The following is a 26891-nucleotide window of genomic DNA, read 5'->3' as shown; positions in this document are numbered from 1 at the left end:
AACGAACAGTAGGAGGTGAAAGAAATTGGTTGTCCTGTGGTGTAATGATTTCAACTAGAGGGAACGGACAACAAGATATTTGGGACAGTGCTTGTCAGATTGTTGTTAGCGAGCGCAATTTTGACTGAGGGGTAGTTTCGTCACAAAGATTTTACTTTATGGGTACTCGTAGTTTGCTCCAACTGAGTCAATATGTACCGCTTCTCAACAATGAGGGGATTTACTGAAAAGTGCTATGAAGATATAAATTTGATAAAATGTCTACGCTTTTATCTCACTGATTAATAGCGGTGCTATCTTATTTGGTAATTACTCAGGTCTAAAGATTATATGTAATCAGATGCTGCAGTTCCCAGACACTCGAAATTTTCAGTGCATAGCAGGGAGGATATAAAGAAGGAAAAGTAACTGAGGGGGGTATATCTTTCGCAAGTTCTAATCAGAGTGTTGGGTGTATGTAGTGGGTGGGTAGAGATATTCAGCTATACATATATCAAATCAACTTCATAGCTCATTTTCCTTGTTGCATCATAAATGCACCACTGAACTACTAGACTAGGATGACTGAAGAAAGAATTAATGCCTAAGCGCAACAGGCTACAAGAACGTCCGTTTTTCTGCCAATTTTTCATGTACAGCACCTACTGAGCTTCATTCCTCCACTTATCACGGTATAATTATGACCACATCTTGGAAATCGAAAACTTTGGAGATGTTAATTGAGTTCCCCCATCTTTCCCCTCGGCTTACCTTTAGTCAGTTTTCTTGAGTTCAGCCTTGAAGCACTCGTTTGAAGGTTTGATCTTCCTACAATAGCTCTACACAATCGCAAGAATTTCAACAAAGTAGATGATGAAAGTGACGTCATTATATCAAGTCAGTTTCTGGCAATATGCTTTAGCTAACCCTACGATTTTCCGAGAAGCTTAGACTCTTCTACGCCACGTAGTTCTAAGAGAACCCACTGGCCGACCATCTTGAGGATAGTGCGTTTCATTGCAAGGCATGGAGTTATCACACTATCTTAGAGTGTAACCTATCTATTGCCACTTCCTCTTTCCAATAAATCTAGCGATACCTGGGTTGAATGCTGGCGTAGTTCTCCGTTCGAGGCTATGGCGGACAGGAGTAAAGTACTCCTGTGATATGGTGTAGATAGGCGTTAAAGAAGGGAATGAGTTTTCAAGTAACAGCTGCTGTCATTTTTCTTGCGCCGCATCCATATAGCATCAAAGAGACCACAATCTTAATGTGATGCTATTGTTGAAAATCTAGCGTCATTAATGCGTCGAGTACCATTGAGTTCGGAACCACTATCCGCAAAAACAACGTTTCCAAGATACACAAACAACATTCCTCTGAGATATTACCTCGATGTAGCATATGATTTGGTGTACCATTATATGCCGCTCCGATAATAGCTATTACTTAATTTCTAATGCCGTACTGCCCCTCCTGCGTAGAGCGCTCTAGGTACACTTTCTGTTGGCGTTGTTGAAAGCTTTCTCAACATCGATGAAGCGATGATTTACAAGGCATTGATGTGGTCAGTGTGTGAAATCGGCCTACCACTACCGATCAAGCTTTCGAGATGATCTCTGATGCAAAAACATCTTTGCGTCGGCAGGGAGTTTGCAAATATCCCTCCAATTATGGTATTCAAGACGGAAGCATTTTTTTGGAATATGGCGAAGATATCAGATTCCCAGGATTTACGAATAGCAGCTCCACAGAAATCCCAGGGGTTGGACGGAGCAATTCCACGGCGAAGTCGTCCATTCCAACTGTTTTGTACCGCTAGTAGAGATGATATCACTTCTATCTGGAGGAGTAGTCCGTATCTGTATGTTACGATGACTAGCCACTTTATCCACGAACTCGTCAAGCTCTGTACGGTTGACAACCGTAGAGAAGTGCTCTTCTACCTATGAAGTTGTTGCTTGCCATCATAAGTGAGGAGCCGACGGTTAACGTCTTTTGCTGGATCATTGGAAGACTTGCAACCATATGGGCGTAGTCACTACGATCCGAAGAGCCGAGTAACGCCTAAGCTGTGGAAAATCTCAGCCGGGCTAATAAGATTTACTGTTCGGCCGGAAAGTTGATGCCCCGCTAAGGTAGTGGCTTCTTTGCTAGTTGGGGTTAAGAATTCAAGCAAAATACATATTTTCTGTTGTCGTAGATGGCGAATAAAGAGATGAAATTGGTGAGCTACACACCCCCTCCTCCTTCTTTATGCTTCGGGAAAAACCACGATGAATCGGAGGCGAACTTATTCTTCGATTACGGCATTTCCTTTTCGTCAAGGGGTTATAAATAGATTCTGGAATATGCGAATGTTTCTCAATAAAAATACTGAGGTCTTCAGAATGTTCACTTGCTCCAACTTTAGTGCAAATTCTTATCGGATAGGCCGCATATTCGACGGTTGAACAAAATGAGATGGTGGGATTTTGGGAAACACTCCTTTCCCTCTAGTGGCACTGTGATTGAATTGAATTCCGCAAAGTATGCGTGTATTCTGTTTCCGATTAGCGGTTACTGCCTCTTAAGTCCTAAAATACCTTTATGTCCGAGGAAGCTATATTGGACAGAATATCGAGTACGGGATTCCAGTTCAGAATGAGGAACATTTCAATAGTACAGTGTTAGATACCAACGGAAACTTCCGAAACAGAGGAGAAGGAGGCTTCCTATGTATGTGCAAACAAATTCAGTCAGTCTAGTTGTGAATACTAAGATGGACTTTGATAACACCGTGCTCGGACATAGGACAAGAGGTTTATGGCTTTCAGTAGTTTCCAACCTCTCGTCGATGGTGGTACATTCTTCCAGAAAGCCTGCTATAAAGTTAGTTGGATTTTATTTTCTAAATATTCCCTGTTCGCTTGTGGAGTATAGTTCATCCATACATCTCTTTGTTGTTATTGCCATTTCTTCCATTTTCAGTGAGAATCTACTTCAATTTCACTATCATCATAGTTAATGCTATATCCTCTCGCAGCAGTGAGACAAGCACAAAGATAAACACATCCATGATGACCGACGAGATTGAAAGGTTGGCACTCTACTCTCTCACTATCGGCCGTCAGTTCTAAGCGAAAAATAATGATTGGGTGAGTCGACTGTCAGGCGGCAAAGGGTTTGGAATATTTTTTGACTGGGGTGGTGTTTTGTACATTGACTTCTTGTATGAATTTTACAGAAAATATAATACAGTTTAGAATGAAATGAAGCTTGACTTTCATTCAACCATTTGAGACGCTCTTCCTTTCTACGCCAATGCTCGGGCTGATACTGCAAGTTTAACTTACACAAAATTAGTGGAAATTAGATGGGTTCGACTTGATCGTCCTCCCAATAGTTCCAATTTATCGCCTGTGATTTCTATTTTTGTGGGTTTCTTAAGTACTACGAAGAAAATGACTCCGAGCTGACGTGACGATGGAGGCCTTTGTGTGCCTTTGGCTCCCTTCCTTTTATGATTCCGGAATCATATATGTCTCAATTCGTGAAGGAAACGTATTTCTATGATCAAAACTGATATGGTCGTCCCTAGCTAGTAAAGCACCTACTTGCTCGAGATCATATTCGCTCAAACAAAATTTAGTTTTCGACTCCTTGATCGGAAGTCGTACTTCACTTACTGCTGATTCTGACTTTCGCAACAATATCATTTGCACTTGATTGGGCCATAGTATCCATCTATTGTAGATTTCATGGGAGAAAATTGGGCTAAAGAGCAGCAGTGCGGATCTAAGCTACCTTGCTTGGTAGCCCCTGATGAATATATTCCGGCTTTCTTTTAGCTAGGTTGCTCATAATTTTGCCATCCCCGCAGTTATTTAATGCTAGAATCGATTCAATGTTGGTCTGTCTGTCTGTGATACGGCATTTACTCCGAAACAGCAGAAGCTATTGATATGAAATTTGGTGGGAATATGTGATCTGCGATTTTCTCTACATCCAACGTCCAATCATCATGCATACATGTGAAAGGGTGGTGTCACTCTTTTTTCACAGAATATGATCAATGCAAAAAAAAAAATTGATTCATACTTTCCGAAACTGATTTTACTTTTGATCATCCTCATCATCAATCTGATCAGCCGAGGTCCACCAATTCGATATCCCTAAAAGCTGTCTAGAGTCCTGGCCTACGCCATCGCTCCATCTTAGGCAGGGTCTGCCTCGTCTTCTTTCTCTACCATAGATATTGCCCTTATAGACTTTCCGGGTGGGATCATCCTCATCCATACGGATTAAGTCACCCGCCCACCCTAAACTATTGAGCCGGATTTTATCCACAACCGGACGGTCATGGTATCGCTCATAGATTTCGTCATTGTGTAGGCTACGGAATCGTCCATCCTCATGTAGGGGGCCAAAAATTCTTTGGAGGATTCTTCTCTCGAACGCGAACGCGGCCAAGAGTTCGCAATTTTTCTTGCTAAGAACCCACGTTTCCGAGGAATACATGAGGACTGGCAAGATCATAGTCTTGTACAGTAAGAGCTTTGACCCTATGGTGAGACGTTTCGAGCGGGATAGGTTTTGTAAGCTGAAATAGACTCTGTTGGCTGACAACAACCGTCCGCGGATTTCATCATCGTAGCTGTTATCGGTTGTGATTTTCGACCCTATATGGGAGAAATTGTCAACGATCTCAAAGTTGTATTCTCCAATCCTTATTCTTCCTGTTTGACCAGTGCGGTTTGATGTTGCTGGTTAGTTCGTCTTCGGTGCTGACGTTGTCACTATATATTTTGTCTTGCCTTCATTGATGTGCAGCGCAAGATCTCGTCTCAATCGCCGCCTGCTCGATCTGGACGAAGACAGTTTGTACGTCTTGGGTCGTTCTTCCCATGATGTCGATATCGTTAGCATAGGCCAGTATTTGGGTGGATCTATAGAGGATCGTACCTCTAGCATTTACCTCAGCATCACGGATCACTTTCTCGAGGGCCAGATTAAAGAAGACGCATGATAGGGCATCCCCTTGTCGTTGACCGTGGTTGATGTCGAATGGTCTTGAGAGTGATCCTGCTGCTTTTATCTGGCTTTATCTCCCTTTTTATGTATGAGACAGATAATGCCTCGTTGCCAATCGTCAGGCATTGAGTCGCTGTTCCATACCTTGAGCACAAGTTGATGAACCACTTGGTGTAACTGGTCGCCTCCATATTTAACCAATTCGGCTGTAACTCCATCGGCTCCTGGCGACTTGTGATTTTTTAGCCGATGAATTGCACGGACTGTTTCTCTTAAACTTGGTGGTGGCAGTATTGGTCCGTCGTCTTCAGTTGGCGGGACCTCCAACTCGCCGACGTTCTGGTTGTTAAGTAGCTCAACAAAGCACTCAACCCATCGCTCCAATATGCCCGTTCTGTCTAAAATCAGATTCCCTCTTTGTCTCGGCATGATGAGCATCGAGGTGTATAAGGTTTCATCCTGCTGACTTGTTGGTAGAACTTCCGCGCCTGGTGCGGTTGCTCCCTGTACTTTTCTAGTTCACAGACTTGTTGGTGCTTCCAGGCTTCCTTTTTCAGTCTGTGAAGTCGCTTCTCCGCTCGACGGGGTTCATGATAAGTCTCTGCGCGTGCCCGCGTTCTTTGAGAATGCAACATTTTATTTCTGATACTGAATAAAATATGGGGGAGTGGGGGCTCAAAAGGTGTGCTTGTAACAGAAAAGTGGGGTGTATCCACTGAAAGGTCTCAATTATTACTTTACACCTCGGTAACAATTAGTTTTCAAAAAGGCAAAAAAGTTGACTGACGGTTTCGTTCAGGGCAGAGGCAACTCATCAGACGCTCTGGGAGCAGCGTGACCGAAGCGGCCCGCAGGTGTTGTACGTTCCCTTTTATAATTCGTAAAGCACAGCAAGATTATGAATTATATTCAGTGTAAATCCAGTAGCAATAACTTCTTTATCAGATTAGTTTCTCAAAAGAAGTTTCCACTGCAAGAACAATTCCACGACGAGCTTGTGAACGGTACAAATGCTGAAGAAAAAGAAGAACAACAACAATTCCGCAGCACCAGCGGTCCACAGCATGTGCAATTTTTCGCTTCGTGAAATAAATGCTAAAAATGCATTTCCAATATATAGCATAATCAAGCTTATGATCGGGCCATGTAATGCACTATGCACTATGAAGTAACAACAAAAATATGTTAATGATCATTTTGGGATAAGAGAATTTCTTTATTAAACATTTAAAATATTTAAATGGTGTTGAGGGTTTTGGCTGAAGTTAAAAGGTGAAAGTGATTTGTGCATAAAAAAGAAAATAAAAAAAAACATTCTGAAAATATTTTTTTTTAAATAAGTGAATGTCGGGATGGTAAATTGGAAATTGGAAGGAGTATATTAAAAAAGCTAAGGGGTGCTAAAACGTGAAAAGAAAAATGTTGCATATTGGTAAGTAAATTTTCTCGTTAGCTAGTCACCGGACAAACCGGACGAAATCTTCAACATATCACGAACCGCAAACTCTACAAAATCTTGGTCTTTCTAAAGAGGATAACAATAATCTTCCCTGGATTAAAAAGGTGCGATTTTGATGCGAGATGAAATAAGAGGCGAGCTTTTAACGTGAACCCCATTCAAAATATTTTGTCTAGGTCAAAGTAGAATCTCCTCAGAGACCCTAGTTCTAAAAATGAGATCGGATGCATACAAGATGAGTAGGGCGCAAAAGAGCCTAAGGCATATATATGAAACTTGGAGAAAATGAATCGCAGAATGTGTTTAATGTGTTCATGTTAATCACATATCTAATATGAGTTTTTGTTACGAAAATTACAATAAATAATTTCTCTTTACATTCACTAACTACACATCTTATTGGAATTGATTCGCTGTCCATTTGTCATACATATGTACACCGATCCAAACGAAATTTGCCGGACATATGGAAACTGTGAAATCCCCCCAATCACATAAATTTACATCAAATTTTTTTTCGCCGAATGTAGTCACGTGGGGTACTCGATCAGCGCTTTCCGAAACTGATATTAGTTTTGACGTAGATTGTAAAATGCGCGAAAATCTACTTCTCCCCAGCCCTTTTGAGGGGTTTGTGTAAAACAAAACTTTATTAAAATCGGGTTACTGTCTTCCCGTTTGTCTATCTGTCTATCACACGCATTTTTCTCGAAAACGGCTATAGTGATTGACAGCAAATTTGGTTGAAAAGTGGGAACTGTAAACGCTCACTCATACAGTGAGTAACATCATTCTACATCGAATTTAAGGGGAGGGGATATGCAAAAGGAGGGTGTAATTTTTTTATCAAATAAAGTCACGTGGGATATCAAAAGAAAGGTCTCGGCTAGTACGGTCAGAAGTCGTTCTTATATCGACATTTATTGATCATTTTTTTCACAGATCCATTCTCAAAAACTACCCAACCGAAGAATTTGAAAACAATTAAGAAATTGCGACTTATGGTGCCTATGCTCCGAAATACCCTCCATACCGATATGTTTTCAAATAAAGTTAATAATAGTATATTATTATATTTTTTGGTAATTGACTTGAGTTCATTCTAGAAACATACGACAATATAGGCAATAATATATAGCATGATCCTACCAAGTTTAGTGGAAATCGCAATATTATTATTATAATAGGTCAAAGTTGTCGCTTCTGTGCAAAATTAAGTCTTTGAAGTGGTATTCTCACATAATATATGCATACATATTATGTGCTATACATAATGGGACAAAGTTCTTATAAAAGAAATACAGAAAAGCTTCCGGTTTTCCGACTTGTTTGTATCTGTTGTAGGGTAACTTCTTCAGATTAAATAATGTTGAACTGCTAGTGTGAAGCATATGGAGGTGACTATTGTCAATAGAGTGATTTCCAAGTCAAATTATTTGTGTAAATCGCTTTTTAAAAAATTGAGTGCAGTTGAGTTTGCGGAACTGTCATGCACTCGCCTTACATAGCGAGATACAAAACCTACCTGAGGCGCCTAGCTTTCGGTTTCCAACTTGTTTTGCTGTTCATGGCAATTACCTAAGGCAATCGTTAGTCCTTAGAAATTCAAATTCAACTTGGACGACGTTTGCCCCATTTCGGCTTTGTTTTGTAGTTATCACATTTGTCATCAGTAATCTGTTGGAACACAAAAACCCCGCAATTGAAGCCAATGACAAGATGCTTAAAAAAGCTCCTACCCCCAAGCTAATTCGAGGAAATCATTAAGAAAATTTGGAATGACTTTTGATACCAGGAAAGGCAATGAAAGTTGAAACCGAAAATGAAATGAATTTTGTGAGTGGAGTTGCTATGAACGTCCTATGTGACATCAAATTGTCTTTGTAAGAGCTTCGTCAAGGCTGTAAGTGGTCAAAGAAAAGAAGTTCATGTGCGCTGAAATTTGAATAAATAAAGCAAGACATTGTTTAGAGCACGCTAGCCGCATAGATTGTTGTATACTTCCATTTTGGTACTTTTCTTGGACAGAACATAGGTGACGAGGGCAGCAAATTTAAAATATGAAAATAATAAAACAGAAAAGTTTGTGGATTTTTCCACCCCGTGCGAATGTTATGCAATAGAATCCATTATCTGTAAATGGCCATCTGTCGATTGATACGAAATTTGGTGGAAAGGCGGGAACTGTGAAACCCCTCCCATATGCAGTAAATTACATTGCTGCGCGTTGAATTTATGACATCTGAGTTCGGGACAGCGCCCGATTTCGGATTCAGGCCTAAGGTCCCGTGGTTTGGTGTGAAATTGATGTTTAGGAACAACGTTTTTCAACATCTATCTAGGATCTAAGATTGCTCACCTTCGACCATCAAAGAGCTGATAGAGACAGTTCTTTTTATGGCAGGACCTGACGATATCCTGTCAGGGTACACAAGCTGGTGTTTTACCATTAGCCAAACTTATCGCTCAACGCAGTTAATTCATGCGCGAAGAAGGATATTTTTCTTTGCCACTTAAGGTGGCAACGCTTTCGTTTATCAGCGAAGATAAAGGAGGGTTGAGATTCTGTTTACCTACCGACCACTGTGTCTGCTTAACACGTCCCGGAAGCCCATCAAGGGTAGACTTGCCCCAGCGATACTTGCTGCCGTAGATTTATCCCCAAGTTCGATTTTAGGGTAGAAAGATGCACAGTCGATACTCTCATGGAGGTCATGGATGCGGTTCACCAAGCTGAGACGCATAGCCGTCGATCACGATGGAGAGTGTTTCTTATATTGCTCGAAATTAGAAATGTTTTCAATGCAGTAAAATGGGCATATATGCTAAACACAATATATATTCCTATCCAAGTGTGGGACTACCTTTTCCGGATATTGAGTGATTATCTAACAAATCACCTCCGGTGGAGGTCGGTGGTATCACAGCGGTTCATCCTAGGAACGAATCTCTGGAATGTTTCCTATGATAGTCTGCTAAGGCTTGACATGCTAAAAGAGTCGCGAGATGATTTTGCGGTATTTTTTGACGGACGCACTGACCAATAGGAGGATATTATGTAGATACGATGGCTAAGCGGATAGATGACTGTCCATGTTTTCAGGGTTGCACTAGAAAAAACCGACGTAATGACTAAAAAGAGATCCCGAACCTGAATCCAGTCGCGATAGTCAAGACGATTATAGAATCAAAGCTAACGGTTAAGTACCTTGGATTGACATCGACACGGAGATAAGCTTTTTCGAAGAAATCAAAATAAGGTCGCGGTTCAAATCTCACTGGTAGCAGTAGGATTTGTATCGTGATTTGACGTCGGATACCAGTTGACTCAGCTGTGAATGAGTACCTGAGTCAAATCAAGGTAATAATCTCGGGCGAGCGCAATGCTGACCACATCGCCTCGCATAGGGTACTATAATCCTGTAGTGTATCGTTACGGCCTTGAATGAAGTGCTCTAACACACATCAAGGCGCTGAAATAATGTGGATTATTAATGGGCCAACGCGCCAACGATTATTAATGGGCTAAGTGGGAGACGGTGCTGGGTAAGCTAACTGAAATCAAAGCTCTAAAGCAGGAGGCAGCTGTGAAATGCAACGATCTAGAAAAGATCACCTTCCAAGAAGATAGCCCGTTGCATTGGAAGAGTATTTTGCTCTTATTAGTTTTGAGCAAAGCATCATATAGGGTGAGTAGATGAAGGAACACAGATAGCTGTTATCAACTTGCTGGCGGAATCTGCATTTAGACTCAATACAGCCAGAATGTGAAAGTAAGTTCGTTAGTGTCCAAGCTCAAAGAGTAATATCACTGTAGAAGTGTTCGAGATGGCTTGAATCCAGCTTTGTAGCAGTATAAATAGACCATTAAGGCAGATCGGCAGATGGGTGGATCACTTAATCCGTATGGATGAGGATGATCCCACCCGGAAAATCTACAAGGGCAATATCTATGGTAGCAAAAGAAGACGAGGCAGACCCTGCCTAAGATGGAGCAATGGCGTAGGCCAGGACGCCAGACAGATTTTAGGGATATATAATTGGTGGACCTCGGCGCAAAACCGGGATGGGTGGAGTTCCTTATTAAGGCAGGCCTAGACCGGATACCGATTGTTGCGCCGTTGATGATGATGATTAAGGCAGATCAAAAAGGTCCAAAAAATGTATGAAAGAGGACAGCTCATTAAGGACAGCATCCGATATCCATTGCGTATATTACGTAAAAGGCAAACAGGTTCGAATGATGTTACAGAAAAAGCTAAGCAGTCAGTATATAGAGTACTCTTCTATATATTGACGGTTTAGCTGTTATAAATCTGTTTCAAGCATTGCGAGTTCTAGTTCATCCTCGACCGAACCTACGTTCGCAACCGAAATATGACTGAATTGTTTGAGTGAGGCATACATGGGACAATGTGAGATGCAATCGCACGCATCCACAAAAAATACCTTCCAAGAAATTATAACTTTAGCGGGAGCTGGTTTTGTAAGAGAAAATATCAACGGAAGCTACCCAGCAAGGTAGACGGTTGAATAATATTATGCTTCTCGATGTTTTTTGAAGCTAGACAAAGTATTGGCCAACATCAGAAATGGGACCACTTTTCAAAAGAAGTTAGGACTGATTATTAATCCATGTATACCAATGCCTTCTATGATATATGATGAGGATGGTCTAGTGGGTGAGTGAATACTACAAACATAGTGGTCACCATGCTATCACTCTCGAATCGACGACGGAGGGGATTCCTGAAATAAGACAGCCGAAGTGCTTGCCTATTGCAGCGGGGCTTGTGAAGATGATATGTTTCTAGTGGCTTTGGAAGGGGGTGAAGGCCTGAAAGGAACGTCAATGGTCTAAGGTCAAATAGAGATATTGCGGTTACCTTCGCTCCAAGCAAGAGGATTCTTGCATAGATTAAGAACGAGTCCGGATCATTAGAAACTGGAGAAGAATATTGAGATTTTTGAAAAGCCTGAAGCGACCTATACGTAGGAGTGGGTGCAAACGTTACAGAAAACTATGCCTTCAGGATTCTACTGGTCATTATTTTTACTTTTTTGATTGGCTTGAGACCAAGACAAACTAGAGGCAAAGGATATTGTAGAAAAGGGAGAATTTGGTGAATTTGGGATAGAAGCAGAGAGTATTTTAGATATCAAGACTCCTGAGTCCAATTTCAACAAAACTTTAGTGCATGTGGAAGGCGCATTTCAGCATAATGGCAAAAATAGAAGTTGCTTTTACTAAAGAAAGTTGAAAAATAACCCAAATGTCTTCGTCACACCAATTGTTGGTATTTTAACCGTGAGTAGGGGGAAGATGCAAGGATGGTGGAGATGATTTCGGCGAAGATGTTCTATGGGACCTGGCTTATGCTCTGAAGAAGGCAGCCAGGGCTAGCTAGTGACGAGCAAGAATAATGGCTAACATCGGGTAGTTATAGGCTATGTCTATTAAGTACTCAATGCACCGTTACACTTGAGGACCCAGGGCAGGTAATGTTCCGATGAACGAATTCGCCAATCATGGAAGCATCTTAGACACCTGGCATACAATTGTTGCAATTTCAGAAACACTCAGATATCGACGACCTTCAAGAAGTTTGTGAATTTTATAATCAAATGAGCTCCCTTTGCCACGGCATTCTACAACCGACCGGCCGTCCTCTTCAAATTCTTATGATCAAAAACAAAATTATGTTTTATATTTAACCCTTTGTTATTATACATTAACTTCTACGCTGAAAAGGACCATTTAACTTGGTGTTTAGAAGATGGAATGCAATGATATCTCGTGAAATTCCAAGGATACAAATTTCGCCATTTTCAATTCCAAGATCCCATTGAAAATATTCGCAACCACTGCTCCAAAAATTTCGTGAGTCCATTCGAAAATGATGTCATGCTTCACTTAATTCTAATAAAGCTCCCGAAGACTGACTACAGCCACGTAGGGTGGAATTAATTACAACGATTTGATGGTTGAACGACGCACTGTCTTTTTTTAGCAGCAGAATGGTGGCAAAGGACTAGAGCCGCACTTTGTAAGCATTTTACACTAATTAGGCCACGAGTATGTATGTCGTACATTAGACGTGCGTATTTGCGAGCGTCAACAAAGGACTGCAGGGCATTGGGGTTGGGAGGTGCCACGACTTAATTCTCGGTAATGTGAATTAGTTGTGGATTCCCCTTCCGGTCATCTGGTCAATGAGGTGTGGAAATTTTCCTCAGGGATAATTTTTCAGGCTATCTCATTGATTTTCAGATTTATTTTAATTGGGAGTTGATTTGCTAATTGACTGCCCTTTTAATTTTGCATTTGTCCTAATTTGGGTGGATCGTTAAGATGCTTTGTGTAATTAACTTCTTTTTTTTTGCATGGACCGTGTTAGAAGCTGATTTATAGTGAGATTTGAAATAGAAAAGGAACTGTCCCAGCAGTTTTGCTGTATACTGTATCTGAAAAGGTTAATTGAACAATAAAAAGTATCTTGATCAAATTAAGGTATATTATTCTTAAGGTGATAAGATAAATAACTTTCAACTGCACATAAAATAAATTGATACGAAGAATTCTCGATCTAAGGTGAATGGCGTCAATTTAGAATTTTGAAGAAATCGTTCGTTCACCACCGTTACTTAATAAACGTGAATGAAAATATGAATTCTCTAATAAATTTCCATTGGACTGAGGTGTTTCTAATTTGTTATTTATCAATTACTGAAAAACAAGTACGGCTCGAACGTCACAGTTCTAAATTTGTCTGCTTAGCAGTCAAGAAACTGCCCCGAACAGGAGTGGATTTTGCTTCCTTATCTTATCGTGGCCAATTTGTTGAGAATGGACGTCATAAAAAGTAGCTTATCTGCTAGTCGAAATCATGGTTTCCTTCTTGATTATTCTCATGTCTTATTGTTGTTTATCCAGAACAATTGTAAGTCGGCAACCTAGGCTGTGACGTCACAATGATCAGATTCACGCATATCCAGTCATTGTGTCGCACGAAATCACCTTCCCGTGAAAATGGAAAATATGAACATAACTTTTCGCGTGAAGTGCTAATGCCAGTATTTTGGCTAAAATATGGCGGAATTAATACGTGTCAGCCGTGATGAATAATGTTGACTTTTCATAAGATTCTGGCGTAACCAAGACGGCAACAGTTTTGTCATATCGGAAGCAATTCGGCCATTCATATTAATTTTTGTAATTGATGTATCCGGTCCGTGAAGAATTAACGCGTGATTTGTCGATGGCGTGAGTAATATTAATGTATGCACTTTGAACGAGGGGAAATAGGGTCATAAACGAGAACCTTCCTTTCTTACGTATCTATGCACATCCGAATTTGTAATATACTTCCAAGAAGTTTTAGGAAATATTTTTGAAAACAAAATAAGCATGAATTCTACAAAAGGGGATCTGCCTTAGGTGACCAAATTACGATTTTGGCGTCTACATATTGAAGTATTGTCAGTAAACACGATGAGCTAATCTCTTGAAAATGAAGATTTTTTAAACATCTATTGACTTATATTTTCGTAACTATCTCCTGGCAAAAGATAATCCGGTGCGGATTCTTCCCTTTTAGCCAAAAACGTTGCACATGACATGAACACTAATTAGAACTGTCATGAAGCTACTACTGCAATTATTGCCCAATTTTCAGCTATTGGGCTGCAAAAGGAACTTTGTGGAGCTTTCAAATGTCATCTCGCTCGGAGGACAAGAACATGCAACCTGAAACTGACTGTAGAAAGGATACTCAGAAAACAAAACAAATATGGGGGGAAGAAAAAAAACCCAGTATCATTGGCTTTTAGAGTAGACAACCCGGACCCCCGACTGTCAATATCCGGCGACCGTAGTGCTTCAGTATTGGAAACTTGGCTACTATGCCATCTAATACGGTAAGAGTTAGATCCTTTTATTTTAGGAAAGCTCCAAACTTGAAAGATTACCACCACTGGCAACGATGCCCTTAGGCGGTCGAGATTCATCGGGGAACTCGGAAAGTCCCTGGATCGCAACAATTATGAGGGTAGAGGGGAAGAAATTAGAAACTGTAACAGCATTTTAAATCGATTCCATATCTGTCTGTCCGCCTGTCTGTTTGTCTGTCATACTCGTTTTATTCAGAAACGGCTGTGTCACAAAATTTGATGAGAGTGTGTGGTTTATGAATCCCTTTACACACAGCCAGTGGCGCTATTTAGTGTTAATTTAAAAGAGGGGCTCCCCATCCATGCGAAGGGGGTGTGTAATTTTTTATCAGAATATGCTCATGTGGGGTATCAAATGAAAGGGCTTGATTAGTTGGTTTCGATACTGATCTTATATTTGATATTGGTCCCGTTCCAGAGCCAATCCAATCGAAAAATTCGAAGGTGATAGTAAAACTGAAGGACAATCTGTGTGTGTGGATGACCTATACTCCATCAAGGACTGAACAGGAAATACTAAGGCATATACGACGTCTTCATCATATAAAGTGAACTCATATGAACAATGGAGTTGGATATATCAAGGGATATTTTGAATTTGTAGCTATGTATGAATGGAAAAGTGCATAGGAAATTTTCCACACAAACCTTTATACCCGAAGCGCCCAGCTTCCGGTGTTCCCAATTGGGGATATGTTCTACACAGATTTCGTTTGAAAAGGTAAAAGTGTACCGCCACAGGGAACCGCAGAAAGGGGTTCTGGTGCTGTAATTAAATAGCTTCGGGGAGAAGTCATCGGACAGCTTCTGCGGCAAGGTATTGCACCGGAGACCCACAATGCATATTGTGCAAGAAGAAAGGGGTGTAAAGAACTGGTACAGTTTTTTGCCGGACGCTAGAGATTGCAGCATTAAAATATTTACTGGTGCGTTTAAGGTGTTCGCCTTAGAATGGGTAAGAAGAGTGACGAATATCAAGGGTTAAACCCAATTCCTAAACCCTGGTGAGCTAGACATTGTACTAGCCGATGTTAGATGTGTGCTTTCCTTGTGTATGAAAGTTGCGGTTTGACAGCTGAGTAAGCACTACACCTACCACTACCAGACCATCTTTCATGATATGAAACCCGAGCAGGCAACAACCGCGAATAGATTCCGCAAGTGCGTCAAAAATTGTTATATTGCCTATCCACGAAAAGGTGAGAAGTTGGCATGCGGAAATTACAGAGGAATCTCCCCATTCGGTACGTCCTATAAAATTTTCACGAAAATGTTCATTATAAGCGAGCCATGGATGCGAGTCTGCGCTCAGTGGGTTGTGTTTTAGATTGAGTGCATTCTTTCTTCTTCATTCCTTTCTTGTTTGTCAGAAAAGGCGACTGAATGGAATAGAAATTTGTCAGTTGGTAACAACGGCTCGGATAGGGACTCATCTCACAGCCTTAACTAACTAGCTATCGAAATTTTGATTGTAAGATTCCGGTCCAGGATAAAGATCATCATAATTACACAATGCTGCGTATCAACGGAGGTTTACGATATAGTGAAAGGCGATGCTTTCTATGAGCAATTACGTGCATTTCATGAGAGGCTTTCTGAAGGGTCCCCTTCCTTGTGATCGAGATGGGTGATCTGAATGCCAAGGTGACCTCTGGCAATATCTTGCTTTGAAATGTGATGGGGAAACACTGTCTTGGCGACCATAACAATAATGGTGGTAGGTTTGTGCATTTCTGCAACTTCCACCGCCTCCTCATCAGTGGCACATTGTTCGAGCAGAGAGCTTGCCATAACATTAGTTGAGTATGAGGAATCACTTTGATCATTTTACTTTTCGGTGATTTCGGTGTTGTCTTCTGGATGTAACGTAACAACGAAGGCGTTGACACCGGCCTAGAAAGGAAACACGATCTGATGATCGCTTACCTTCGCTTTCATATTCCCTCCGCCGTTTTATGTAGGGGTAGAGAGTTGCGACCGCTAATATGATCCAGTTCCCGCTCGACAAATTGAAGGCTATCCTGCTGATCGGAGGGCAGGTACCCTGCGTTACCAGCTTATTAAATGCCATTAAAAATACTCTTTCTTCAAGCACTGCACACATCCCGAAGGGCGTTACAAGATCTGACTGATTGCAGAATCATTGAAGCGGATCAATGAACGGAAGGCGCTATTGACTAATACGATTAAAGGTGACCGTAGCGCGCTCGAATTCCGATATAGTGTAAAATCGCGGGAAGTTAAACGTAGTGTGCACCATGACAAAAAGGAATTTGTTGTTGCGTTGGTTGGGAAGCAGAATCTGCCACAGAACGTAATGATTTCAGAAGTATACACCGCATCAGGGGAATTTGAGATCCAAAGTGGAGTCTGACAGGTTTGAATAATGTCACTGATATCACCTCTTTTCGTTATGGGTGACGTTCACCGTGCTGCCTTGTCTGGAGGAGCAAAAGGAAGATTATTCTAAAGAGCTCAGGGTCAGTGTAACGTTCCGTTCCTCCTTAGACCTCATTGGCTGAACCCATACGAAGTCTATCTCATATATTTTGGAAAAAAATACACGAATGAATAGATTCAATCTTAATCTCATAATAGCCAGGACAGCTTGAAAGTTTTTTCATTCCGCCGCGATGCTCCATTCTGATTTTATTGGTATTTTATTGGTGGAAGGAGGCTGCGGGACCTTCTGCACCCATTACTGCTGTGGTGGTAAGAGTGCCATTGTTCTGGCGGCGAAACCCGGAGGCTTGAATGGATGAATGCCACGAATGCTATGCGTTTGGCATCAACCTCACGAAATGCACGGTCGGATAGTCGTGCGCCACGGTCCGCATCGATATCCGGTATGTGCTAGTATTATCGCATATTTGCAGAAAAAGCTACTAAATGTACCATTCCATGCACGCTTAACTCCCAATCAAAAAAGTAGGTTCGCTGGGACACGCTGCTTAACAGGCATAATTTTCTAGTGAATATCGGCGCAGAAGACTCCACCAAAAATAACACAACATTACTCCCAATATAATATTTCGCAGGGAGTTAAGCATGGTGCTCAGCACCACACCGATACTACGGGCTCCCCAATCTTCTCGAAGGTGCGCCCTTTACCGCCCCACAAGCTAGCTGTTGCATAGAAAGAGACAAATGGTGACTTTGTGGAGATTATAAACGCCTGAATACTCTGAAGATTCCGGATCGGTACCCCATGCCTCTCATCCAAGACTTCGGGCAATACTTAGCAAACTGTCATGTTTTTTCGACCTTGGATTTCGCCAATACATACCACTAAATCCCTATAGCTAAGGAGAAATTTGCGCACATTTCGGACTCTTCGATTTCACACGCCTGTGGAATGCGGCGGAAACCTTTCCGGTGGACTTCTGTTTCGTCTTCTTGGATGATGACCTGGTTTTTTCTTCTACCGAGTCCGTTCATTTTGCACATCTCGAGTGCATTTTTCAACGCTTCCTTGATCATAGTCTTTTTCCAAACATGGAAAAATGCAAATTCCTCCATCCGCAGGTGAAATTTCCAGGTCATTTCATTACTTCTGACGCATAACCTGACCCAAACAAGCGATCGCGAACTTTCCGCTTCCTAAGGCGGTAAAAGACCCGAGAAGGTTTTTGAGCATAGTAAACTGCTAATTTCATTTTTTGTTCAAAACCGCTCACCATCAGTCCCTCTTTAACGCCTTTCTGTTTGTGCATAAAACCAACTATTTGCGGGAGGTTGTATAGTCTCCAGAACCGTCTAAGGATTTGAAACCACCACACAGCAGCTGATAGAATCTGTACTTTCGGCTCAACAGGATGCACCCCTAGCCTTGTTTGTCGATGCCTCAGACAATGCAGTAGGTACTTAATCAGAAGATGAACTAAAGCTGGCAGCCGTTGGGTTTCTTCGTGAAGCAGTTGAATCACTCTCAACGGAACTATAGTACTAAACGATCATAAGCTAGTCGCGTGTCTGAGCATCAAATACTTCCGTTTTTCCCTTGAAGTTGGGCCGGCCGTTCACCTCGCTGACGGACTATAAGCCTCTAACATTTGATTTACGACAAAACCTACTTCGGCACCTAACCTACATACCCCATTTTACATCGCACATTTAACATGCGCCCTGTCAAAACATTTTAGTTGCCGACGCTATGTACCGGGTCTTACAGATCTACATCCTGGTCACAGTTGAATTTTCGGCAATCGTTACTGCTCAGAAGTATGGCGCAATTCTTCAGAGTCTGCAGTTGGGCTCCAAGTATACATACATTCAGGGAGTTCCCCATTTTCGGTGCACCGTTAACAAATATTTCCGGCCTTCCATGGAAAATGTTAATTCTTGGACCAGAGAATGAATCACACGACAGAAGAGTAAGGTGAGTAGGCATGTTAAGAAGAAAGCAGATGTATTTTCTAGGTCCAGAAAGCGCTTCCACAACACAGTCTGTCGGCATTGTAGGCCTTTTGCAAGACTTGTACGGCTACAAGTATTGCTTCACGATAATTGATCGGTTTATGCGGTGGCTGGACTCAACACTTCTAATGAACATTACATCTCAGTCATGTGCTGAGACTGTCTGTCGAGAGTGGATTCTGCACGTTGATGTTCCAACAAGAGACTGCTATGGGAGGTCGTCGCGAAACTGAATCCGAATCCGCCATCTCGTCACGCAAGCCAATGGTCAACACCCCTGGGCAGGTAGAAGTTTTCACCTTCGTCCTAATTAGGACTGATGTCATCCAGGGCCCACTGCAGCCAGTTGAAGGCCCCTATAAGACTCTCGAGCGTGGAGAACACTGGACGTTGAGGGCAAGCCTAAGACGGTCTCCTTAGACAGTTTTCTTTCACAAGGCAGAGGGCCCAGGGAGGAAGATTGAATGCCGCGTCCATTTTAACATTCATTAGTCAGCCTCCGCGGAAGAGTAACACATGGGTTTTCTTGCCCAAAGTCCGCGAGTCTAAGAAAAGCCTATGGCGGTACTCAAATGGTCACAATGTGACGATCAGTGGAGGCAGCGAATTCGATGGGGTGCTTGCAGTTTAAGAGGACATTAAAGAGAGCTTCAGATGCCTTATGTTTGGACATTAGGTCAAGGCATGCTCTACGCCCGATCGATGCCCAAGCTAAGGTGAGAAAGGACATATTGCCAAGGAGTGTAATAGGGACTCCAAGTGCACTTTATGCCGAGGAAAGAACGGACAGGATAACCGGCATATTGTCGGAAGTGGTAAATACCTGCAATTTAGTAAGGCGTTAACTAGAATGAAAAAAATGATATTTATTCAACAAAACCTCAAATAGTGCAAGGTCGTACAGGATTTCTTTGCTGCAGCTACTTACGGATCCGAGGGGGTCAAAATAACCGGTGTACAACTGCTACGCTGTAACAAGCCTCATATTATCTGAATTCGAAGACTTGTTAGACAGTTTTCTTTTTGACGTAAGGGGACGAAGTTCAAAGGTGATTGCTGGTACCTTTAATGGATGGGCCCTCTTGTAGGAAACCAAAAAGATTAATGCAAGGGGGCTAGTTGGATGTACTACTCGCCAATGAAGGGTATGTATACGCCGTTCGAAAAGCGGGGTCTGATTCAATTTTAGATCTGACTTTGGTCAGTCCTGTGTTGGCGGTTAATATGTCATAGCAAGTTAGCGAGGACTTCAGGTACAGCCACACGACAGGAGACTCGTACACCGAAAGCCGAAATCGAAGAGAACATCAGGATGGCCTCCAAAAGTGATGGATGGAGAACAGTCATGGAGTTGCGGATAGACGAGCCCAACAGAGCAAGTTTTTCCGCGGAAAGAGCTCTACATATAACGTAATGCATCGAGAAATCATGTGACGCACCGATGCTACGGAGAACGTCTATCTCCTTGTAGGCAACCCAACTGGTGGAGTAGTGAATTGATCAGCTTTGGGTTGAATTGCCACTGAGCCAGATGAACGGCTCAGAGAATCGTAGGTAGGATCGATCAGGGGCAAAAGGTGCATTCTTATATGGAAGTCCATAAGAACCGCATGCTAGCCATCTAGCGGAGGAAGTCGGACTGTTTTAAGTAATTTTGTCCGGCAAATTCGCTGAGTTGCAGGAAGCGTGCATGTCCGAGGGGGTCTTCTCTGCTGCATCATGGAGGCGGCAGAAGCTGGTACTGCTGCCTAAGGTCAGTAAACGCCGAGGTGAGCCATCTTCGTATAAACTCTTTTAGACACTATGGGGAAAGTGTTGGAGTAGATAATTTACAATAGATTACTACTGGTTGTTGAGAGCCAAGGAGGCCTTTCAGATCGGCTGGACTGACACTTGTTGAGGGAAAAACGGAAGTGGTCCTCATCGGCAAGCACTTCAAATTAAATATTTGGGAGTGATGATAGATGAGAAACTCAATTTCAAGCAGCACATACAGTATACTGCTCATAGCCAGGGGGTGAGTTCCATTTTGATGTATACAATCCTAGTTTGGGGAACAGCACTCCAAGTTTTTTGAAGATTTCCACTTGCTTCAAAAAGATTGAACTTTGTCTATACAGGTCTCAGAGGGTAACGCGGATATATATTGTTGTCTTTAGGCCAATGTTAGTCTATGTCTCCTTAGTGCGATGGTTAAAGTGAGACAAAAGCGTCTGTATTGGTTTCAGTTGGGGGTGGAGTCCTGTGGTAAAAGAAGAGATGAACATTTAACCTGTCATTGCAAAAGCAGTCATTTTTGTTTTAATATTTTGTCGAATTTTATAATCATCATCATAAATTTTATAAATCATATCTTATAGAATTTGGGTATGTAAAAAAGGTTTTAAATAAAATAATGAAAAGTAGTGCATAAACTCTAAACCTAGAAATATGTTATAAAATGAAAAGGATCAGGGAAAATATGTATATGTAGGTACATTCTTTCTTCTGGTAATTTAAAAACGGTAAAACGCGGATAAGATTTAATGGATAAATTTAACAGGTGGTTGATCCATTCCAATTGATATCATTGTAATAACTCATAAGGATAGTCATGCAGTGATAAGTCCTTTAAGTGCAATATATAATTTTTCATTATGTTGAAACACCAGCTATACTTGCAACAAGTTTTAATATAATAGAGCGCTATTGGGATACATTGGCGAGGAACGCGATTAAACAGATCGTGATGGAGTAATTGATATCGATAAAATCTTGATATCAACCTAATGAAAAATTTAAAGCTTGATTAGTAAGACATGCGCTTCTAGACGCGATTAAAATTTCCATTTCACATATTACTGACCACTTCAATGTGTGTGCAATTGCAATTGGAAAAACATGTCCCCTGGATACCTTTCTAAAAATATAAAATCAATTGAGATCGTACCAATTGATAACTCATGTTTAGATTTATCGAAATGTGTTAAGTGTTTTGCAATCAAAAAAATTCCAATCGATTCGATTAATGCGCTCAACATTTGGCATGAAATTCATGGTAGCAATTATTTGAAAGGCAGCCAGTTTGTACCATATTACAAATAAAAATGCAAATCATTCGTAAATATTGCGCAACAGTGCATATCCAGGTAATTCCAGCTACTCGTAAATTCCTTGCTCGAATAGTTCTATTCGCGACAATTCTAAAGATAAAAATGCAATCGGAATACCTTTCCAATCCAGATATGAACCGGAGAGTGATGCAAGGTGGAAAATGTAAGAAAAAGTCACACCACGAACATTTGGTTCCCTAATAGGTACAGCAAGTTGGAATTACATGCATTCTTGAAATTTTATGCCATTGAATTTATGGACTCGATATTTGAACTCGCCGACTGCACCAAGATACTACAGGCTAAGGGGATATTTATGGCGGATTGGGAACTTTCGAAGGATGATAATAAATGACGCTGGTTCAAAAGCATGGCAGTAATATGAAAGCTAGTTTCAAGCGCTGATTAATTGATGCACATATATCCCTTAATAGCTTATCGTACATATCTGGAATAGTTTGGGTCTCATAAATTTAATTGTTTGTGACATCTAATTTCTTACAAGGAGGGCTAAAAAGATAATATATGATTTTCTTCTCCAAAAAGGGGAAAATTCATTGTTTTCTTTACTATGGAAAGTCGTCACGAAGTAAGCATCCTTGTGATTTTCTTGAGTAAGTTTGAACATAAAGTGCAGTTTCGACGAATTCTACCTTTCCCAGTACGTTAAAGTCAACAGTTGTTTGAAAATTGCCAACTGCCCATAACCGTACCCTCCAAAAGGCCACATGTGTGCAAATATGATTTTCTTTTACAGAACCTGTCATAAATAAGATACACTTTTTACATTTAGATACCGAATCTAACAATTTAATACTCTTGTCGGACCTCAGTGGTCGCGAGTCTGATAGGAAATCAATACAAATTTAACGATAATATTTATTAATTAATTACAACGATGTGGTTTGGTTTGAAAATGGCAACTTGTACAAATGCATATCGAATTGCCTTTTCCAGTCGACACATGATGTCGTTAAAATTCCAAAAGAAGTCTGTTTCGATGTTGCGTAACATTTTACTTTGGTGGTGTTTTTTCTTACTAATTTTAGTTGGTTAAGTTGACACCACTTTTGCCTAGTCTATCTTCCCTTTATGGGCAAGTGGACTCCGCCTCTGACATGAGGCAATTAGTGATAATTGAGACTTACCAATATGTGCGAAGTATCAATAGATTCATCTTCGGGTGTAAGCGCCAAAGATGATTTCCTATGTCCCAATCGTCCTGATGAGCTCGAGGTGCCACCTGGAAGAAAACAAATAAGAAAAATCATTAGTTTTTGCTTGGATCTGGTTTACAAGGATTTTTAAAGTTGATATTGTTGTTAACCTGAATGAATAATGATTTAATCGAAAAAGCATTTCACAATGCTATTCTGAGTTTTCTACCCAAGATGGACATTCAGAAGATTTTAATAGCTTAATCAGAGCGGCCTATAGCAGTTCGAAGAGATAGAAAGGTAAAATTTGAATGTAACAACAGCGAATAGTCCTATTTCCCTATGGAAAAGCAGCTATCTCGGTATGCTAATGATCTCTCATAGAAATTGATCCTTACTCGAAAGCTGTACGAATTCGTTAGAATCTGCCTGCGGCACCTTATAGGCGTATCCTGGTGCGGGACAAATACCAGTGCATGTGCGTTTGAATAGGGCATACATTAGGAAGCAGTGATAGATTAATTACCAAATTCGTTGTGCAGCAGAATTCACTACCTCAGAATGGGCGACGAGTACCCTGCCACAGAGCTACTTTTAAAGATCAATATCCCATTAGTTTGCCATCAGTGGATCGATATGCGACCTTACAGCAACCTTAGAAAATGATCCTGAAGTCAGTCAAATTGATTACGTAAAAGATATGGCTGATGAACTTAGGGATCAGGTGGATGAAATTTATTTAAATTTTCAAATAAAATCTGTCTGGTGTAACGCGGTTGATTGAAGATGGATTGAGCCTGATGGGAGACTGATCATGTACGGCCGTAATTACAACATCAGTCCAGACTCACGTCAGTCATCATCCAGGACCTGACGCGAGTTATTACACGAGCGTTTCATACTTCACAGGAGCGGAGGAAAGCGAAATTGATTGTGTAAGGTTCCTCGTCGAAAAGCGTAGGGTGCAACTATGAAGAAGGCATGCAAGTTCTTTAGGAAGTTCCGGAGGGATCTGAAATACATTACGAGGAACTGATCACATACTACATATAGGAGTCCATGGAAACCACATAAATATTCATTTTTTCTTTTAAATGATTTTTCAGTATTCCTACGAGTCATGGTAGATTCGACGATGATATCGAGGCGAAACGGTCAAAGGAAAATGAAAATATAACAAAAAAATTTACGGAAAAAGTTGTCATGATCGGTTCTACTCGACTTTCTTGGGGTAATCAATCTTCCGTTATATCTCAATGCTTAACCAGGCTTGATGACTACCCATCGGGATAGTGATAACATTTAGGAACTTCTTTGGTTTTAAGGTTAACACAAAACCTGTTCTTGGGAGCGGCTGAACCTATGAAGGCCAAATTCAGTGGGCCTACATACACTTTAAGAGGGTCATCCCGTGTGAAGGCCGTTTTGTCAGCTTTTTTAAAAATTTTTTGTGAAGAACTGGATAAAGATACAAATACGAATTTTTCACCATAGATTCATTAATATCTTGAACGTTCATAGTAGTTAGTTCCAGCCCGATTGGGTAGTTCATTATTGAAATACAGAGCAATTTATGTACCCATCTCCAAAAAAAGGTGTTTTTTGCTGCCACGCGCTGTGATTATCTTAATGAAAAAAAGTGAGCGGCATTTTTGGTACCGTGTTAACCTTTTTTTGGGAATTTTGGTGTTTTTTCACGGCTTCTACAATGAATAAAAAAAAACTACTGAATGGATCGCAATTATCCTAGTTTGCGGACCGTTCTGAATAGGTCGTGAAAATTTCAAAGAATTTCGTTGGATAGATTTTGGGCTATGGTGGCAGCTGATTTTCAATATGCAGTTTTGAGAAAAATGCATTTAAAAAGTAGAATGCGATTTTTAGCCATAAAACCTAACTGACCATTAATCTGCTATGCCTAATCCATAAACCTTAGGTTTTTTGAAGAAACACATACATAGCCATGGCTTCAATTCTTGTCCTTTTAGCGTAGTCGTTCGAACGTCATTCGGACCGATAAATACGCGCTTTTTTACGCCGATCGACATAAATCCGGCATGTGACTTATCACGGATTTAACACTATAATTTCCGAACGACTTCGAATATCAAAAGATCGCTTTGCCAATATATTTATTCTACACTATATCTAGATACAGTTGATGCCAAAAAAAAAAATTCGATCGCTCGGATCCGACACACGGGATGACCCTCTTAAGATCTCACGCATACAATAAGTGAGATTATTTTGTGTAGAGTTTAGGGGAGGAGGGTCACCACACAACCGAAGAGGGTGTAACAAAATGTTGTTGCTTTCAACAAAGACATGTGAGGTATTAAATAAAAGATCTCAAGTAGTATTTTGAAATCTTATACTTACATTGGATGCAAAGTAGAATAGCAAGTGTTCAAAAATGCCTTGCCCTAGAAAAAAAAACCGAAGCAGCCATTTTGACCAGAAAAAGAATCTCGACCCTGCGTCTCATAACTATCGGCGAGTTGACTATACAGTCAAAATCAGCTGTTAAATACCTTGGCTTAATACTCAACTCGAAGATGAGCTTCTTCAAGCAAATCAGTGATGGATAGGGCTGCAGCTGGAGTCTCGTCCTTGAGTCGGCTAATGGCGAATGTTGGAGCCCTATATCTACTAGGAGACGTTTTCTTATGGGAGTTACGCAGTCAGTTCTGCTCTATGGCGCGGAAATATGGGCCCTTGATAAGGAGGTGCATCGTAAGCTCCTTGCTCAAATGCAGAGACCGGGAGTTTGCGAGTGACGTCTGCTTATCGCACTGTGTCAGAACCAACCATGATGGTGATCACGGGAGTGATCCCCGTTGCCCTTTTTGCTAAGGAGTATAACGCTATTAACAGCCGCAAGGCCGAAGATTTAGGAGAAGTAATTGGCAGTGAAGAATGTTAACGCACACTTGCCGAGTGGCAACTATCTTGGCAAAATGAGCCAGGAGGCAAATGGACTACGCGGCTCATTGATAATTTAGATCTATCGCAGAACTGAACGCATGGTGAGATTGATTATTTTCTTACTCAACTTACGAGTGGGCATGGAGGTTTCTAGTCTTATTTGCACAAGTTTGGGAAGGCACGGTCTACTGATTGGGTGCTTTGCAATGGAGTGGCGGACGGCTTTCTCTTGTGAAAGGTAGGGCGGCTTCCGCTTTATGCAGACACAGGAGAGCTTTTTCCAGGCAACATTGCCAGAGAGATGCTGAGGAGCGCCAGAATTGAGTCGTGTTGCGCATTATGTTCGAGCTTTTCTTCTTGCTTAGAAAATTGAGTTCGACCGGCGGAGGGATCGTATGGCACAGGGTTCTCTGAACTAACAACTCCCTTCCTCCCCCCTCTCATTGGTGAAAGGAATTGGAGGCTCCCAAACCTAGTAGATCGGGAGGGTTAGCCAAAAGAAATGTGTCAAACGGTTTCAGGCTAGTTCTTTAATGCCAGTCAGGCGTTTAGTTGGTAGTCCTACGGCGTATTGTTGCGGGAGTATAACGCACAGAGTAAACGCATTCACCTACCTTACTCCCCAAAAAAGGGTTCAAAAAGTGCAAACGGCCGTAGGACTCATTCTTACCAGTCTACCCAACTGAAAAAAGATATACATACACAAATAAAGCTCCGAAATTAATAATATATGTATAATATATCACTATAAAATACAGCAGATGGATGAGGGTGAGTTTTCCGCGCGTTAAAACGAAAAAAATCTATCTCGACCGGCCTTTCAGGTAGGGCGATTAATGAATGAATCTGCTGCATAACTGATTTCAAACGGATCAATGAACGAATCTGCTTAATCCGCTT

At 41.2% G+C, this 26891-nt stretch overlaps 1 protein-coding gene across 3 annotated transcripts in view; it reads right to left on the bottom strand.

Annotated features, from left to right (window-relative positions):
* LOC119652275 (high affinity cAMP-specific and IBMX-insensitive 3',5'-cyclic phosphodiesterase 8) overlaps window positions 1-26891 on the bottom strand; it is a 485640-nt gene that overhangs the window by 64486 nt on the left and 394263 nt on the right. For all 3 annotated transcript variants that reach the window (XM_038056299.1, XM_038056307.1, XM_038056318.1), the window contains one exon: window positions 23058-23152. In XM_038056299.1, coding sequence (XP_037912227.1) covers window positions 23058-23152 — 95 coding nt within the window. The remainder of the gene's footprint in view (window positions 1-23057; window positions 23153-26891) is intronic.

The sequence above is a fragment of the Hermetia illucens genome, chromosome 1, assembly GCF_905115235.1.
Source record: "Hermetia illucens chromosome 1, iHerIll2.2.curated.20191125, whole genome shotgun sequence".
Taxonomy (NCBI): domain Eukaryota; kingdom Metazoa; phylum Arthropoda; class Insecta; order Diptera; family Stratiomyidae; genus Hermetia; species Hermetia illucens.
The sequence above is the reverse complement of the archived record's forward strand: the minus strand, read 5'-3'. Positions and strand labels throughout refer to the sequence as shown.